This window comes from Hoplias malabaricus, chromosome 2 (genome assembly GCF_029633855.1).
Source record: "Hoplias malabaricus isolate fHopMal1 chromosome 2, fHopMal1.hap1, whole genome shotgun sequence".
Classification (NCBI taxonomy): Eukaryota; Metazoa; Chordata; class Actinopteri; order Characiformes; family Erythrinidae; genus Hoplias; species Hoplias malabaricus.
Window position 1 is genome coordinate 64,977,484 of NC_089801.1, and position 16,745 is coordinate 64,994,228.

The following is a 16,745-nucleotide window of genomic DNA, read 5'->3' on the forward strand; positions in this document are numbered from 1 at the left end:
AAGTATTCGTAGTGGTTTATGCACGTCATGCCTTTTTGTGTTGAACTACATAAATTCTGGATAAACATTAAAGCGAGCTGCTTGTTTTGAAGTGGAAAGACATTGAAATACAGCAATACAATGAAATTCGACCTCTGAATTCTGAACACACTGAACACACACACACACACACACACAGTAGATAGCCATGGTTTCACACATTCACCCTGTCACTTACACTGGACATTTTCACAAATCCACATACCAAAATGTGCTTTTGGACAGTGGGAGGAAACAAACATAGGGAGAACACACACCTCCTCAAAGACAGTGGTCTGAGGCTACATTGTTTATGGCTTAAAAATCATAATTGATTATTAATTAATTATTATTATATTTTATTATGCATACTAAGGCAATGTAACAGAGATGATGATTTTTGGCGCAGCAGGTGGTGTCGCAGTCACACTGCTCCAGGGACCTGGAGGTTGTGGGTTCAAGTCCTGCTTCAGGTGACTGTCTGTGAGGAGTTTGGTGTGTTCTCTCCATATCCACATGGGTTTCCTCCGGGTGCTACATTTTTCTCCCATGGCCCAAAAACACACGTTGGTAGGTGGATTGGTTACTCAAATGTGTCCGTGGGTGAGTGAATGTGTGTGTGTGTTGCCTTGTGAAGGACTGGCGCCACCTCCTGGGTGTATTCCTGTCTTGCGTCCAGTGATTCTGGGTAGGCTCCAGACCCACCCCGACCCTGAACTGGATTAGCGGTTACAGACAATGATTGAATAAATGAATGTTGAATGTGCTCTCTTCGGCTCAAATGTTGAACAACTCAGTGCCTCACCACAGTGTGTGACTCTATCACTTCTTCACTACTGGACTCTCTGGACTCACTTCAGTCTGATTACCGTCACAACCGCTCCACAGATGATGCCAATTCACACCTGGACACTGGGAGGAACAATTATGTCAGAATGCAGTTTGTTGACTATAGCATTTAACACGATTATACCTTCCATACTTACCACCAAGTTGGAAGATCTGGGACTTCTTCCATCCCTGCGTCACTGGATCTCCAGCTTCCTGACAGACAGACCGCAAGTAGTGCAGGTGGGCAATCATCTCTCACCCTCAGCTTTGGTGCTCCTCAAGGGTGTGTTTTGAGTCCTTTACTGTACTCATTAAACACCTAAGACTGTGTGGCCCCTTCCAGCTCGAATGCCATCATCAAGTTTGCTGACATTCTGTTGTAGTAGGCCTGATCTCCAACAACGAATAGAGGGCCTACCTGGAGGAGATTACATGCCTGGAGACCTGGTGCCACGATAATAATCTCCTACTCAATGTGAGCAAGACTAAGCGGCTGATAGTGGACTACAGCAGGAAACAGACCAGGAGATACCATCCTGTGAGAATCAATGGTGCCGCAGTGGAAAGAGTGAACAGCTTCAGGTACCTTGGAGATCACATCTCGCAGGATCTGTCATGGCCATGCCACATCAACAACCTGGCAAAGAAGACCCAACAGCGTCTCTTCCACCTCCAACGCCTAAGGGACTTCAGACTGCCCCCCAAGGTGCTGCGGAACTTCTACTCTTGGACCATCGAGAGCATCCTCATGTGGAACATCACAACCTGGTTTGGAAACAGCACCCAACAGGATAAACAGACCTTGAAGAGCATAGTGCTTAATCCAAGCCGTGCTTCCTGAACTCCAGATCATCTATAAGAAGTGATGCTGGTCCAAAGCTAAGAGGATTGTGAAGGACCTCATTCATTATCTGTAACTGCTTTTCCAGTTCAGGGTCGCGGTGGACCTCAGACATCCTAGTTACTAACTGTTCACTCTGTTCGTACCTGAACCAGCTCTAAACCCAGACTTCATCCAGCTCATTGATTTGTTCATGTTTTGTTGTACAGTTTTAGATTAAATTCTTTGTAGTTTAATATTATTTGAGAATGTCTTTACATTTTATTTTATATTTTATTCTATTACTATTTCCTTAACTCTTGTATTTGGTTAATGAGTGTGGACAGTCATCAAAGTATTTCACTGCAAGTTGTACTGTGTATAATTATGTATGTGACAAATAAACTTTGATTTGATTTGAACATGCATTCCATTTTTATTATAAAACATGCTTTCAGTATGCCTTCAAACAAAAACTGTCCAGGAACACAGAGGTCCCGTCACCTCAGGCAGATGCATTAAACTCTGGTTTAACTCTAAGCTGGTCTTGACATTTTCCAAGTTCACCTTACCCTGAGATCAAGGCATGACCAAGGTCAAATGAGGCTGCGGCAGAGACCGGACTTGAGTACTACACTAGTAAGTAGAACGTGCTTTAAAAAGGGGACATTCTACACTTTCTCCTCCAAGCGTTCTGAAGTCTTAAGGAAGCTTCTGTGACCTGCAAAAGGATCAAACCCCACAGCAGCGTTCTCCAACTTTTTAAACAACCCTGTCCAGTAGAGCCAGCTTCAACATTTGTTTGTAAATGATAATGAGCCGTTCACTGTTCACCCCACGACCCGATGCTCACAGCAGCAGCTCTGGGTTTTAGCCGTTTTTACTCAGTGCTCTTCTTTATTCCACACAAAGGTGAGTCCAGTGCTTTGATTGGAGGAACTCACACAAGGGGGTGGGACAGTTTTAAAGTATCTGTACTCAACTTAAACAGCAGCTCAAAATTTACATGTCTCGTTATATCCTGTTTGCCCACAAAAAATAAATAAATAAATAAAAATGATTGGGAGATCCTGTTTTACAGTTTGTGGGTTGGTGGGCTCCAGATCCCCAAATTAATGCTCATCCAAATTGTGCTCACACAAAGCTCACATCTATAAAAAGGTTATGACAGCTGCATTACGTTGGATTAACTGGGAAATGTGAAGCCTTTGGACTCGCATTTGATTGTAAGTGGAAAAGCAGAGTTAAGAACTAAGAAGACAAAACCAAAAGTCAACGTGAGACTCAATCTGTGACCAGGACACCAGTGGAACATAAGAAATGTTTTTGTCTGTTTAATAATCAGCAAGGGTCATTTTACAATGTTAGGCAGTGACTGGACCTGGAACCCCTGTCTAAGGCATGAAATATTAATAGCGCATCAGGTACAGTCTGGATTTTCATTTTCTTAGGGCAGCAGAACTGACCGAGTACTGAGTCAACTTTCAAAAACTTGTCAAAAAAATAGGAAGGATTTAAATATTGTCACAATATTAAAGTGTTTCCAATTGGATTATGCCATAAACAATATATATTAACAACAATATTATAAATCTATTATTGTCTGTTCAGTTGTCTGCAGGAAGTCCTACACTGAGAACAACCAAAAAAGACACAGAGGATTTGCTTTTTTTGTAAAAATATCCAACTTTATGTTCCCATAGTACTAAGACAGCGTTATAAACAGGACAATATGAACAAACCCTTCATTACTGTTGGCAAGACCTGTCTAGAACCCACTCCTTCCAACCAAACAGGAACATGAAATCAGTACAGTCTCCTCTCAAACACAATGCTTAAAAAAAAAGAAAGCCAAAACAAGTCCTGAATAAACCGTGGACAAAAAGGAAAAACCAAAACAAAGAGCAGCATCTTTCATTACTGATCCTTAACCGACACATTCATTTGCTGTGGTTAAAACAAGAGAGGGGGGGGGAAGAAAACATGCCAAGAGGCCACACAGCAAAAACGACACATTACTAGTCAAGAGAAAAAAAGTTCTCCTTCTCCTTGTGGGGCACGTGCTTTCTTCCTTTTCGTTCCTGGATTGCTATAAAGTATATTACAAATTAACAAACAGATGAGAAGAGCTGAAGGTGAAGTTAAAATGCTCCAATCCGAAAACGCTCCAAACTTCATGCTTTTTCTGTTGAGAAGAAACCCAACCTAACAGTAATTCTGAATTGATTAACATGGGATTTTTAGCAGTGCAATAGTTTTGTCCATATAAAACGAATGTATGCTCACATAAAAATGAGTGGGCAGGGATTGGGTGTGAAGTGGGTGGGGTCAAAGAAGGATACAGATGGTTTTCATTTACACATTGGCATCGATTTGGTCAAAATTTACACTCCTCTTGCGTCCTCCACCTACTGCTACCTTTCTGTACACACATACACACGCGCAGAGCTTCTCCGGCTCCTGTCTCTGTTCTTTTCTGTATGAAAAAAACTGTACAAGTTCACGAAATCTCAGTCGCACATTTCCTCTGGGAGTTCGTGCGGGTTGAGTATTCCTGGCACAGACATTTGGAGTTTGTGTTTCTCCTCCTGGGCCTGACGCAGCGATGCCTCACGCTCCTCCAGAAACAGGTCACTAGTGTCCTCACCAGCAAATTCCTGCACACACACAAATAGAATTAAAATTAAATAATAAATCAATGGAGGAGGAAAAGCATTACACATTAAAATCCTATTAAGAAAAGAATAAAAAAGCAGAAGTGTAAGGAGTACCTTTATCTGTACGAGGAAGTCTCTAAGATGCTCTTTGAAGGCAGGTATATCCTGATTCAAGCTGAACAGACCTGTTACAAACACTTTCACCTGGGCACTAGAAAATGCGGGAAAAAAATAAACAAATAAAATCAGATTACATATTCACCTGGTTACACCAATCTGACCAACAATTTTTGCTAGAAGCAAACCCCTGAGGTGGACTTACTCCTGTAGGTGTGGGAAGGCTGTCTTCAGCAGGTTTGCCACATATTCCTGCACATGAACCTGGTTGTTGACTGGGCTGCCAGCGTTCAGGGCTATGCTGATTTTTCCCTCCTCCACCAGATTAAACATGTAGGCCAGGATGGAGGCATGCATGGTTAAACCTGCCCATTAAAAAAACAAAAACAAAAAAAAAAAACACAAACAAACAGGTTTAATAAGTACCTCAAACTGGTGAAGTTAATGATTTATGCATTAATGCATTGATTTGTTTAGCTTAAAATTTATTCCTCTAAACAGCTAAGAGCAGTTGCCCTCAACACAGTCGGACATTAAGAAATGAACACTTCAAATGTTATGTAATTAAAACATGAATAAATCAATTAAGTTAAATAAATGTGTAGGGTGTGTTACTCCCACAAAGTACGACAGCAACTAACCTGCTGTGTGTGATGTATCTGTGACTACAGAGAAAATATGCTGAAGTATATCACAGAAGTACGTCTGATAGAAGCTTTGGGCTGCAGCTTCCTCCTGGGCCACGTTCTGCAGCAGAGTGTACAGTATCTGAAGACCTGTTAATGAAGAGAATGTATAGTGTCTTATTATTAGTTGTCATAGTAACATTAGTTGGGATTTGAATCCGTAAAACGGCAAGAGATTGAGTATCGACAGGGGAAATTTATCCAAAAATTACTTCTATGAATAATTTCCTACAAAAACAGATAAACACGTCTGACCTGCTCTCCACACAATGATTAAATAAATTCAAATTTATCAAGATACAGTTTTCCTTGTCTCATCTAGAACCACCAAATGTGTAAAACTGGACTCTTGGACATTGTGACTGAACGCTAACCTGTGTCAGCCACGTTCCTCATTGTGTGCTTGAAGGCCCAGATGATGGAGTCCAGCACAAGCTTGAACTGGGCTGGTGGAATGGACAGAAAAGCAGGGAAACACTGGGAGTTCACAGCCTGCAGAAGGTAGAAAAAGTGTGTCCTGTGCTCTGGAAACTCCTCAAAGTCCTGGACAAATTGAGACAAAAAGTTAAAAACCATTTTTGTGCTGGTTTAATAAATGCATGCAAATAATACAACTAAGGTCTGAAGAGAAAGGGGTAATATTTTACTGGGAAAGTTCCGATGCATGTGATGTACACAGAAACCCAACAAAGGCTTATAATGTCACACATTTTCTTTAAACAACTATTTTATAAATGACAAACCACTTACGTACAGGGTGTGACAACATAATTCACATTTTAAAAATGAATGGTTCAAAATTGGAGCCAAAATCCAGTGGAAATGCAAATGAACCAACCTTATTTATCATGTTGAGAGTGCACTCAAAAACGGCATCGAAAATCTGGGGAATTTCCGATGTGATGTGTGCTCCAAGCTTATTCACGATGGTTGCCATGGTGCTGAGCACTTCTGGCTCTCGTGCAGCAGGAACATTTCGTTGGTAGTCTATCAGGACAGCCTCCAGCAGAGGGGGAACAAAGTTCTCTCCAACCTGAAAGCACAAGAGGAAGAGGGTCAACCACACCAGTGGACAAATGACAATACTTTGGTTAAAAGTGACCGAAGAGATCCAAAACTGAGAAATTAATCTCAGTGACAAGGTTTAATCAGAGCAAGGTTACTCAGACTTTGTTCACACAGCAGGTAAAAACGGCCCTGCTCCGATTTGGTGAGCATATTATTTTTTGGGCTTTTCACACACTTAATTAATTAATAAACTAAACAAACAAACGAATAAATGACCTATATCTGAGATTGATCTAAATATTTAGCACAAAACAAAAATGCTTCATCGGGTCCATTTCCTTTCCCTAAATACTACAAATTTAAATACAAATGCTTTATTGAAGTGTGCACAGACGATTCTTCAACACCCACATATTTACACAAGTCACCTGAATACTGATCTGCCCGTTGCACTGCTTTGAATAAGATATTGATCAGATTTCAATAACACAAAGTGGCCAAACCTGAAAACATCAGTTTCAGTGCACTATGCTGTTTACACGGCCAAACAATCGTAAACTAAAAGATTGGATTTGAGCCAGTTTTTGTTTGCTGTGTGAAGTAGCCTCAGTGACTATCTTTTTCTTTTTTGCAACTATCTTTACTCAAAGGATCAATAAAAACTCAAAAAGCAATTCAGTATCTCTTTTAACCTGTGTGTCTGCTGACCTTAATTCCATTTTGAACCTGTGATTATGTTCCTTACCATCTGAGGATCATTGGAGCGGCTGACCCAGCCAGAAATGAGCTTCAGCGTTTCTCTCTTCACTGTGCGCATACTCCTGATCAGAGGCTGCTTAGTCACCATCTCACCTGGAGAAAGAGGGGATCAAGTGAAAACAAATTACAAGTAAGTATTTAAGTATTTACAGAGTGGAAGAGAACATTTAAAATATTCTGAACAAGAATAAAGACATCCACCAGTTCTGAGTGCAGTAGCCTCTACAGAAAAATAACAACATAATAAACACTAAAGCTGATAAATAAAGTAGAATATGAAATGCATTCCAGTTCTGTTACTTACCATTGGTCTGGATGGCAGAAGAGATGTTCTCACTCAGGCACTTGTAGACGTTGAGCATATCCAGGTAGATTCGTCCTAACTGCACTACGAACGGGTGACCTACTGCCTTACACGCCCTCACGTTGGTCTTCAGGATGCTCCCGAGTTGACGCACTGTCTCTGGGTCCTTCAGGATGTCAACATTCTGACAGAGGACAAAGACACAAGATTTATAAACACATCTAGAATTACAGCATATTGCAGTGACCTTCGGGGGGCCAATTTGGTCAGCAATTTTAACACAGGGTTTCAGAGTACAATAAAAATAAACAGAAAGGCTCCATTCAGAGTACTCACCTTGGTGGCCTGCTGGATGATGCTGTCCCACACCTGGTTGGGTAGCAGCATGTACTTCTCTATCAGATGCTCCTGCACTGCCTGGTCTGTCTGAGCACCGATCATATAACCCACTGCCTCATAGAATGTATGCACCTACAGAAAATCCAATAAGACCATTCATTATGTGCTTAGCTTCATGTCAATGCCTAAACAGATGAGTGCTGACAAGAATCCAACAAATCTTTTGACTCAAAATACAGGAAGGACCACCACAACTCAAGCATATAGGATTAGACGATGAAATGAGAAGACACAAACTAAAGATTAATTTATGACAAAGAATAAGAGCAAAGGAGGCATCTAGGAAATCAGTCAAGACACTGACCTGTTGTGGCTGCAGATCACAGATTATAGTGTTGATGTTGTTGAGGATTTCATCAATGAATGGCATCACTTCCCCAACCTGCACCTGGACAAAATGTCTCCTGCATTTCTGAGCAATCTTAATGAATGTGTCACACGCCATGTCTTGGACACCATCATGTGTTTCTGAGGAAGTGAGAGAAAATTCAGAGCATTATTATGTGAATGATGCAAAAATACAGTATATTAATGCTATCATCCCAAAGGAGTAAACTAGCTTGTGAAGAAATCACTTCAAACGGAGTAATACAAATTATATAGATTTTTATTAAAAATGGTGTTTAATTAAGAAGGGGACATATATTGTGTGTGTGTCTCTGAAAACATGGAATAAAACAAACGGTTCAGATTTTCGACCTTGCAGTTGGGTAGGGGTGAATAGTGACTCATGATCATTTAAAGGAACAGACGCTGAAAGAGGCCATTTTGAAAAGGGAGAAAGCACGTCGGTGGCGTTTGATCCTAGTGGTTTAACCAAAGCATACCACAGATGTTTCATTAAAACCCCAGAACTGTGGTGACTTGTGGACAAGTGGTAGTACATGCCCCCTTTAAGATTGAGTTAAGTAATTGATTTAGTTGGTTAAAAAGAGAAGTGCATGTGTTGTGAAGGTACACCATTGCTTACCATGCATAAACTCAAACAACTTGTTGACGACTGTCTTCAAGAACTTCCAGTGGGCGCGGAGGAATCGTGGGTACTGGCCTACGATATACATGATGTTGGATGCGATGATGGCCTTATTATCTTTCCCCCTCTTCTGCTCACACAATCCTAAGAGATCCTGGAGTTCAAAAAGAGAAGTCATTCATTAAAATGTCTGTAAATTTATATATATCCCATCTCCCTACCTATTGGGGAATTACAATTCTCAATGAAAGGCAAGACTACAAGTGTCTAATCTTAATAAGTTTGTGTTTGCAAATACCTTGATAACAGTGACGAGGAATCTCTTCTCGTCCTCCTCATGCATGGCTCCACTGATAGAGCCAATGGCCCAACAGAGTGTGTTCAGGTTCCTCCAGGACCACTCTGTACCATTCACCTGGTTATGAAGCTTTTCAGTCATTATCCGCTCAGTATCTACGTAGTCTAAATGGGTCAAATACACTATAGAAAACAATGAGAGGGAAAAAAAAACACAAAGATTAATACATTAAGACCATTCCTAACGTCTCCAAACACTTCAATATGTGAAACAATAAGCAAAAATGTGCAATTATTTGTCACAGAACAACATAATGTGTCTTTCGCATTTAACCCATATGTGGCAGTGAAAACACACACACTAGGCGCTGTGATCACACACCCAACATGGTGGGCAGCCATTCCCGACACCCAGTAATCAAGCTGTGGATGTTCCTGCTGGTCTTGGGCTTGGAACTGGCAACCTTTTGGGACCAAGCCTGGATCTCTAAACATTAGGCCAAGGCTGCCTCTTGCACTAAAGAACCCATCGTAAATATTAGGCTTCTACTGAATGATATTTGACAATGTGAGCTGAGAAATACACACCAAGAGTCTCTCTCATGTTCTTGTAAAGGTTGATGGAGTCTGTGTCCTTCATGAACTCTCGCACCACTTCTCCCTGGTCGTTCTCAACTACCAGAACTTCCTCGGGCTTAGCCATGCGGCTCACCATTAGCAATCGCACCTAAGTCACAGGAAAAGCAGATACTACAACACTTAGTTTAATACTAAATATTAGAAACATACAGTAGACCTTCTGATACAACAAACTAACAGATGGCTTCAATATGTCTTCCAGGAGAATTCCCAGCAAAGGGCAAATCTGCAAATTCACTTCACCTCTGAATGTATAATCAGAATCATGTGTACCTATTTATGCATTAAAAATAACTAACCTTGGAGAGAACTGGCAGGTAGAGATGCCTGCGTGGGGGCACGTCAAAGTGCTGGCTGCCAGAGAGCAGGGGGGAGGTGGAGGTACTAAAGGGGCTCTCTCTATACAGCTCTGCAGCCAGGTGGTTCCAGTACTCCAGACAGATCTTAAATATCTCTGTCTCCTCCACCTCAGACACCAGCAGCATGTAGTGGAGAGCCTAAAGGGAGAGATTAGTTCAGAAAAACCTTCTACTCTCAGCAGAGAGAGAGAGAGAGAGAGAGAGAGAGAGAGAGAGAGAGAGAGAAAGAAATCTACCTCCATAAGTGTCTCACGAAGATTGAGTCTCTTCTCAATGAGCTGGCCGTGCTCTTTGAGGAAGGTGCAGAGGAACAGGCTGAGGTTCTGAATGAAGTTTTGCTCGTCATCTTTCCCATTGGAATAAGCCAGACGAATATTTGTATTCAGTGGCAGCATCTGTTAATCAAATAACAGGGAATTCAGCTTGAATGCCCAGATAAAATATGATTTCTAGGAACAATACCTAATGCGTGATCATCATCAGTTCCAGTTCTTATGAACTGACCACTATAGCAGCTTATTGGAAATGAGAGTTTGCTTGTGTGAGTGTTACCTGTTTAAGCTGCATCATGGTCAGGGTGAAGAGGTTCACAAACTGTTCCTCATACTGATTGACGCTGACACCAGCGATCTCCGTCAGGCACTTCAGGGTCACGTTTCGGAACATGGGAACATTTAGAAACTGAGGAATAAAAACACAGCAAAAATCAATAGAGCAGCACAAGCACCGTTCTGACTGCAGTCTTCTTACACCTTGCCTTCAAAGCAGGAAAATGCCAAATCTCTTCACAAAACCTTCCACAGCCCAACACTGGAAATAAACTACAAACTTAGTCTTAAACGAAAACTTATAAACAGCAATTGCTCTCCGATGCCTGTTTGTGTAGATAGCTTTACTGTTGCTAGGACAAAAGTGTCAGCTTTCTAGAGCAGGTCACGTACAGGAGGGAAAGCTGGTGCTGGAGTGACAGCTTAGCAATAATGCAAGTGGCATAAGGCTATAAGAAAAAAGCCAGCACTATATATATATATATATATATATATATATATATATATACACACACACACACACACATACATACATACACATACATACTTCTAAATATTCCATGTTCAAATACATTACCTTGTAAACCAATGTGCTGATGAGTTTGGTCTCAAATATGTAACCTAACGGAATCCAGTTAAGGAAGCGCAGAAGGGTCTCCAGGGTGGCGTGTACCAGAGGAGCATTCTGGGAATTCTCCTGTACAAGACAGATTAAGTTTAACAGATTTGTTTAAAATTAATTGCTTATTTTTAACATTTATATGTTAAAAATAATAGAAAACTGCTTCTCACTGACCATGACAAACTGGCAAAGCTGGAAAATCTGGGAAAATTCATTGCACATGCTAGAAGAAAAATAAGGAGGGGGGGGTTAAGTACTACTTAATTTGAATTATTGACAGTAATAATAATAATTCATATAACTCAAAACACAATGAAACACAATCACTGACACGTAGAAGAGCATTCAGCGTATTGTACCTGTCTTTCAGGTGCTTAGCTTTGACCTGTGTCATCTGTCCACTGGAGAAATCAAACACCTCCTCACTGAGCAGCTTCAGGATGATCATGTTGTTCTGACAGAGGCTCTCGCTGGTACGACTCGCACCCACGATGTCACTGATGAATGTGGGCCAATGCTTCGGCCACTCCTGCTTCAGAATCTGAGAGGAACAGTACACGAAGAAAGGTATATTTGAATGTCACTAAAGCATATACAGTACATAGTTCAAGGCTTATATCAGAGGCACACAGAAGGTCTCAGTCTTATATGCGTGTTGCTGTAAAGTGTCCTTGTGCTAATACGGATTCACTTTCATGCCTGGCCACTGGGCTTAGTGCTGCTATTAAAACACAACAAGCAACATTATTGACTGAGAACGGACTGATCTTTTGATTTATATTTCACTTCACATAACCCTTAAGCATACCACATAAATGAATGTGCCCCCATATATATATATCACTGAGGAAAACAGAACACCTTCAGTTTTATAATTGTTTATTTGTATAACTCTGTAACCACAAATGATGGCTCACCTGGACCAAGATCATGTTCAGTTTCGCCAGATAAACTCCCTCTTTCTGAAACAAACAAATAATACCAGTAAGCATTACAAAAATATTAGCACCCAAGTCTGTGTGAAGAGGTGTAAGTACTAAACAAACAGCAGAGGGCGCCTTACCTCCACAACAGCAGCATCTGAGGACGTTTTGATAATCAGCCCCACAACATACTTTTTAATTCCTGAAACACATGTAAACAAGTTATTTAACAGAGTTTTGTTTTAGATGTAAAGACAAAGACCAACCACAGCCTTAAAAGGAATTGTTGAAATGCCAGCACTACCAAAATGTCTCAATATTACAAAGTTGTATTGTGACTGCCGGCATTTACAATAATTTTCCTCCTTTTCTTACGCACTCGCAAACCAAAGAATTGCAAGCACGCCTTTGTAGGAGGATGGACTTTTATTCCCAAAAAAGAGAGACTGTGAGAATTTTTCAGAAAAATGAATGAAATAATTACATCGTTAATAATTAGAGACAGGCCGCTACAGCAACAATAAATGTTGATCATAATTAAGATGTCTTCTAAAAATATACATCTAATTTGAGGGGGAAGAGAGAAACAAGTGAGTGAGTCAGGAACACTCAGTATCTGTGTGTACATGTGTGAGTTTTACCTTCACACTGGTTCCTCGGGAGAATTTTCCAGCGAGTTTTAATGACAGTCTCGAGTATCTGAAGAGCGTAGTACTGTGAACAGATCAGGCAGCATCATATTATTAGGAGAATCACAGCATGTGACAACAGCAGCAGCACAAACCCCCAACAAAAGCTTGATTATTCTACACTACATTACAAGTTTCATTTCCACACACACATTTTGCTATACAACATCATTTAAAAACACCCACAACAGGTTAAACGAACCAGATCAGACATACTTTAGTTTTCATATTCTGGGAGAACTCCAAAATCGTGTCCACTCTGGTCCATGCATCTGGGTGATCCTTCAAGTTGGTGAGGACTTCTTGTGCCAGTCGTTGCTGGAAAACAGAGATGCCAAACCTAAGGATGCTTGTTCTTTTTTTAAAAAATTATAATTAAATAAATAGCACAAAATGCATGGCTGTCTAAAAAAGTATAAAATATTAGACCTGTCTGAAATGTTACATTTTACCCCAAGGCCTCTGACTGGGCACCTCCATTAGAACTTCACATAGAGCCCACCCCACTCTTCCTACCTGCAGCCACAAAAAAATCCTGTTATCACCCATTATTCCTAGACCTAACCACCAAGCAACCTTAGTGCTTAGGCGTAGAACAATGGATGATAACATGATTTTTTTCATGGCTGCAGGTGGTAAGAGAGTGGGTTGGACCCTATGTGAAGCTCTACTGGACTGATATTGGACATTTTACATCGTATCTTGTGAATGATTATAATAACTGAAGAGGTTTTACAAATTCAAAATAAGTGAAGATATTTCTGTCTAAATTTACAGTTAATAGAGGTATAACATTAAATTGAATATACTAGATACATAAACTAATTGTCCATACATAATGTCATAATGTTAGACTTATTTCTGTGGGAATTCATTACTTCATCACAATACTAAATTTAAAGATAAAACCTGGTTAATTAAACGTAGTTATCCAGCTACACCTAGCCCACTTTACCACGGTGACTGATTCTCACCTGGGACCCGACATCGTAGTACATAGAGTTGACCACGTTGTCAAGTAGGTTGATATCCAGCTTCTGACTAAAGTCCAGCAGCTGCCGGGCTGTATGGTCCGCTAACATTGTCATATCTGCTGGCATAGAGCTAGGGAGAGTAACAAGACAAGGAATTAGCTTTTTAAAAACACAAACTGAGAACTACACCACAGCACCACAACACAATGGGCTGTATGTCAACAGTTTTCTAAACAGAATGCGAGTCTGTTTAACACTCACAATTGTACACTATTTTTTCCCCAAACAGCTTCCAAACCATACCACGTGAGCTGGGGGTATTATTTGCTGCTGAAAAGCCAATAGCTTTTGTAAATGGTGCATGTAGGGGCAGTGAACAGAATGAGGTAAACATGCACATCTGAATTACAAGAGTAAAACAAAACAACAACACTATGCAAACAGTGCTTCAGTGCAGGTATTTCGCTGGCTAGGAAGGCCGGATTTGCCTACAGACTCAAGCAGGTTGAAAGCTGTTGGCTAGTCAGCAGAGGTGGATAAAGTATTGTAACTTCTGCGTAGGACTGTCTTACATGAACCAAAGAACAAAAACTACTTTGAAGTGCTACAAAAAACAACTACTTGGTTATTTTATTAGCAAGCAAAATTTAATAAATAAAATGAGAACATTTTTTCTGTCCCAAGAAGTCCTGATATTTTCAGTTTTAACAAGGAAAGAAAATCAATGATGAGTATTCTCTGTGAGGCATTTCTTAAACATGAGGGAGTATGTGAGTGAAAGAGCTACAATAGTGTTTCTCAATCCTGGTCTAGGACAGCAACTACCCTGAAAATTTTAGTGCTTTTCCGTGTTTAAAACTCACACTTTAATTCATTAAACCAGGTAAAACAGCTGTCCTCGTAGACCAGGGTGGAGATTTACTGTGCTACAATCAAGTTTCCTAAAACATTCACATCTATTAAGGCTAATTTACACATCTGTGCAGATTCACATAAACATCTGACCCACAGATAGTCACAAAAGCAAAAAAAACTTGACACAAACTAGTGTGGAAACAAAAAGGAGCAGTTCGAGAATGGGTTGACAGCAAAGGCAGGATGTGCCCCCCGGTGGACTACTTTGTTGTTCACATGTTAATATAAAAAGCAGCCTTTAAAAATATATACAAGACACACACAAATTGTCCCGTTTTATTTATAATCTGAAAGAACATCTTAATAACCTTATGAGTCTAAGATGAGGAGCACTTTATTAAATTAAGAAATAATTTAAAGCTAACAATTTAACCTGCCCTGCAACCTAGTGCTACATTTACAAACTGCCAGTTTCAGAAAAAACCTAAAGATATTCACTAAAATATATTTATATAAAAAGTATCACGATACATTTGTGCCACATCGCCCACCCCTTCACACACACACACCCCTCCACATTGCTTCCATGCTTTCTATCCAGCAGAAAAAAAAGTGTGAGAACTCGCTAAGAATCGCAGACATCCGGAAAACAAAGACCTCGGAGAGACTAGCATTTTAAAACACCTTTAACTACACTTTTCATTGATTTTAAAAAGAGCCTCTCGTCCACGGCTACGGCGTGCGTTCGAGGACAAGAAGCGAAAGGAAAAAATAACAGCCTATGGGAAGTGACTAACGTTAGTGTTAGTTCAGCTTTACGATCCACGCGCTTTCATTTTCACGATGCTAACAGTTTCAGTGCTCCAGCAGTCTGACAGATCTCGTTATTTTAGACCAGGACCGTGAGCAGCTGACCACAGTACATTAACGTTACTCTAATTCAGGAAAATACACGACCGAATCGTAAAGAAAGGGGTCGGGAGTCACCTGAAGTGAAACGTTACTCACCTGCTTGATAAAGAAACGATATGTTAGTTGAAATGCCACTTTAAGCGCTCAGGGCCTCTAATCTCTAAGGTTTCCCGAAGCGACCTCCGTTTATTTGCGAGGGGAAAGAAAACACAAGAAAGCTCCCGAAAAACAGGACCCCGTTTATCTCATGGTTGAGAAGCTAACGACAGCTAACTGAAGCACACAGCGCAATGCTAATCCTAAGCAGAGACCTTAATAGCTATCGTACTTTAACAATATATGCAAAGGTTAAACTTGAAGTCCAAAAGAGAGTAAGAAAAGTAACAGCGTGTAGAGTCCGAATCCAGAGGAGAGCAGCAGCAAACTTAACGTTAGCTTAGCAATGTCACTGATTATCGTTATATGCCATGAACTTCAGTATTTCAGCTCAAACAAGGCTAAGACGGGTTCAAAAGCACACAAAAGAAGTCGGCGTTTAGTTTATTATTTTTATCTACGCCCCAAAACCCGTAGTTTTAAAGCGGGAGGCTGCAGAAGGACTGTGTGAGTCGGCTCTTCTCTCGGAGCGCAGGACCGGTTGAAACCGGTTCAGACTGGCATATTCCATCTCGGTTTAGTTCTCAGTCCTCGGCGCCGCGTAAAATTTGGACTGAGGACACGCCTCCCACGCCACGCCATTGGTCGCACGCCATACCATCCTGTACTCCCATTGGTCCGCGGCGTTGTCCATCACAATCCGGCCCTCTCGCAGGGCGCAGGCACGGGCTGCATTCAAGACCCATGCATTTCAGCGCCATGCGGGCCGGATTGAGATAGAGATGGAAAATTACTGGGGTCGCGTTCCAAACCGCTCCACACTACCTAGTGCCCTTCGAAGGTTTTAAATTAATGGACCCTTGTATGTTATATATTTGATTATTTTTACTTATTAAGCCACTTCCTTGTCATTGATTAAACCTTTAAAACCTCATGTGTTCATAAGAATTACATATGAATAAATTACTACCAGGAAATAGCCCTATAATATCTTAAAGTGGCTTATATGGGACTGTACACCTTCACTGTCATTCAGTTTCATTCAGATGTGCAGATCTATGTATTTGCAGATAGTACTTGCTTCTGTTACCGCTTATATTTCTGCCTCTTACCAGTAGCTTGAAATCCCAAGCCCTCAAATTGACAGGATTGGTTCCTTTGATTTATGACATAATAAACCCTTGCTCTTTGAATTTTCACAATTGAGTCTGTCTTTGAAACACTGCAGTTCCAAAGTGGAAATGCTTAGCCGCAGTGTT

General features: G+C 40.7%; 1 protein-coding gene across 1 annotated transcript; it reads right to left on the reverse strand.

Moving 5' to 3' along the window:
• Positions 1-3,003: 3,003 nt before the first annotated feature.
• On the reverse strand, positions 3,004-16,061 carry xpo1a (exportin 1 (CRM1 homolog, yeast) a). Its single transcript, XM_066660859.1, has 25 exons — positions 15,487-16,061; positions 13,624-13,753; positions 12,866-12,967; positions 12,602-12,674; positions 12,101-12,162; positions 11,955-11,999; positions 11,397-11,578; positions 11,212-11,260; positions 10,993-11,112; positions 10,420-10,548; positions 10,104-10,262; positions 9,808-10,005; positions 9,458-9,596; positions 8,871-9,052; positions 8,570-8,726; positions 7,904-8,067; positions 7,537-7,671; positions 7,201-7,384; positions 6,883-6,989; positions 5,968-6,162; positions 5,504-5,672; positions 5,085-5,219; positions 4,649-4,808; positions 4,441-4,537; positions 3,004-4,326 (listed from the first exon to the last, which is right to left on the reverse strand). The coding sequence occupies exons 2-25, from the start codon at positions 13,747-13,749 to the stop codon at positions 4,180-4,182; spliced, it is 3,216 nt and encodes a 1,071-aa protein (XP_066516956.1). The 5' UTR covers positions 13,750-13,753; positions 15,487-16,061; the 3' UTR covers positions 3,004-4,179.
• Between the last annotated feature and the right edge of the window lie 684 nt (positions 16,062-16,745).

Coding starts and splice junctions, on each gene's coding strand:
- xpo1a (XM_066660859.1), bottom strand. CDS start 13,749: ATGCCAGCAGATATGACAATGTTAGCGGACCATACAGCCCGGCAGCTG. Junction 12,675..12,865: donor CCCAGAATATGAAAACTAAA/GTATGTCTGATC, acceptor ATCTGTTCACAG/TACTACGCTCTTCAGATACT. Junction 8,727..8,870: donor TCCTCGTCACTGTTATCAAG/GTATTTGCAAAC, acceptor TTTGAACTCCAG/GATCTCTTAGGATTGTGTGA.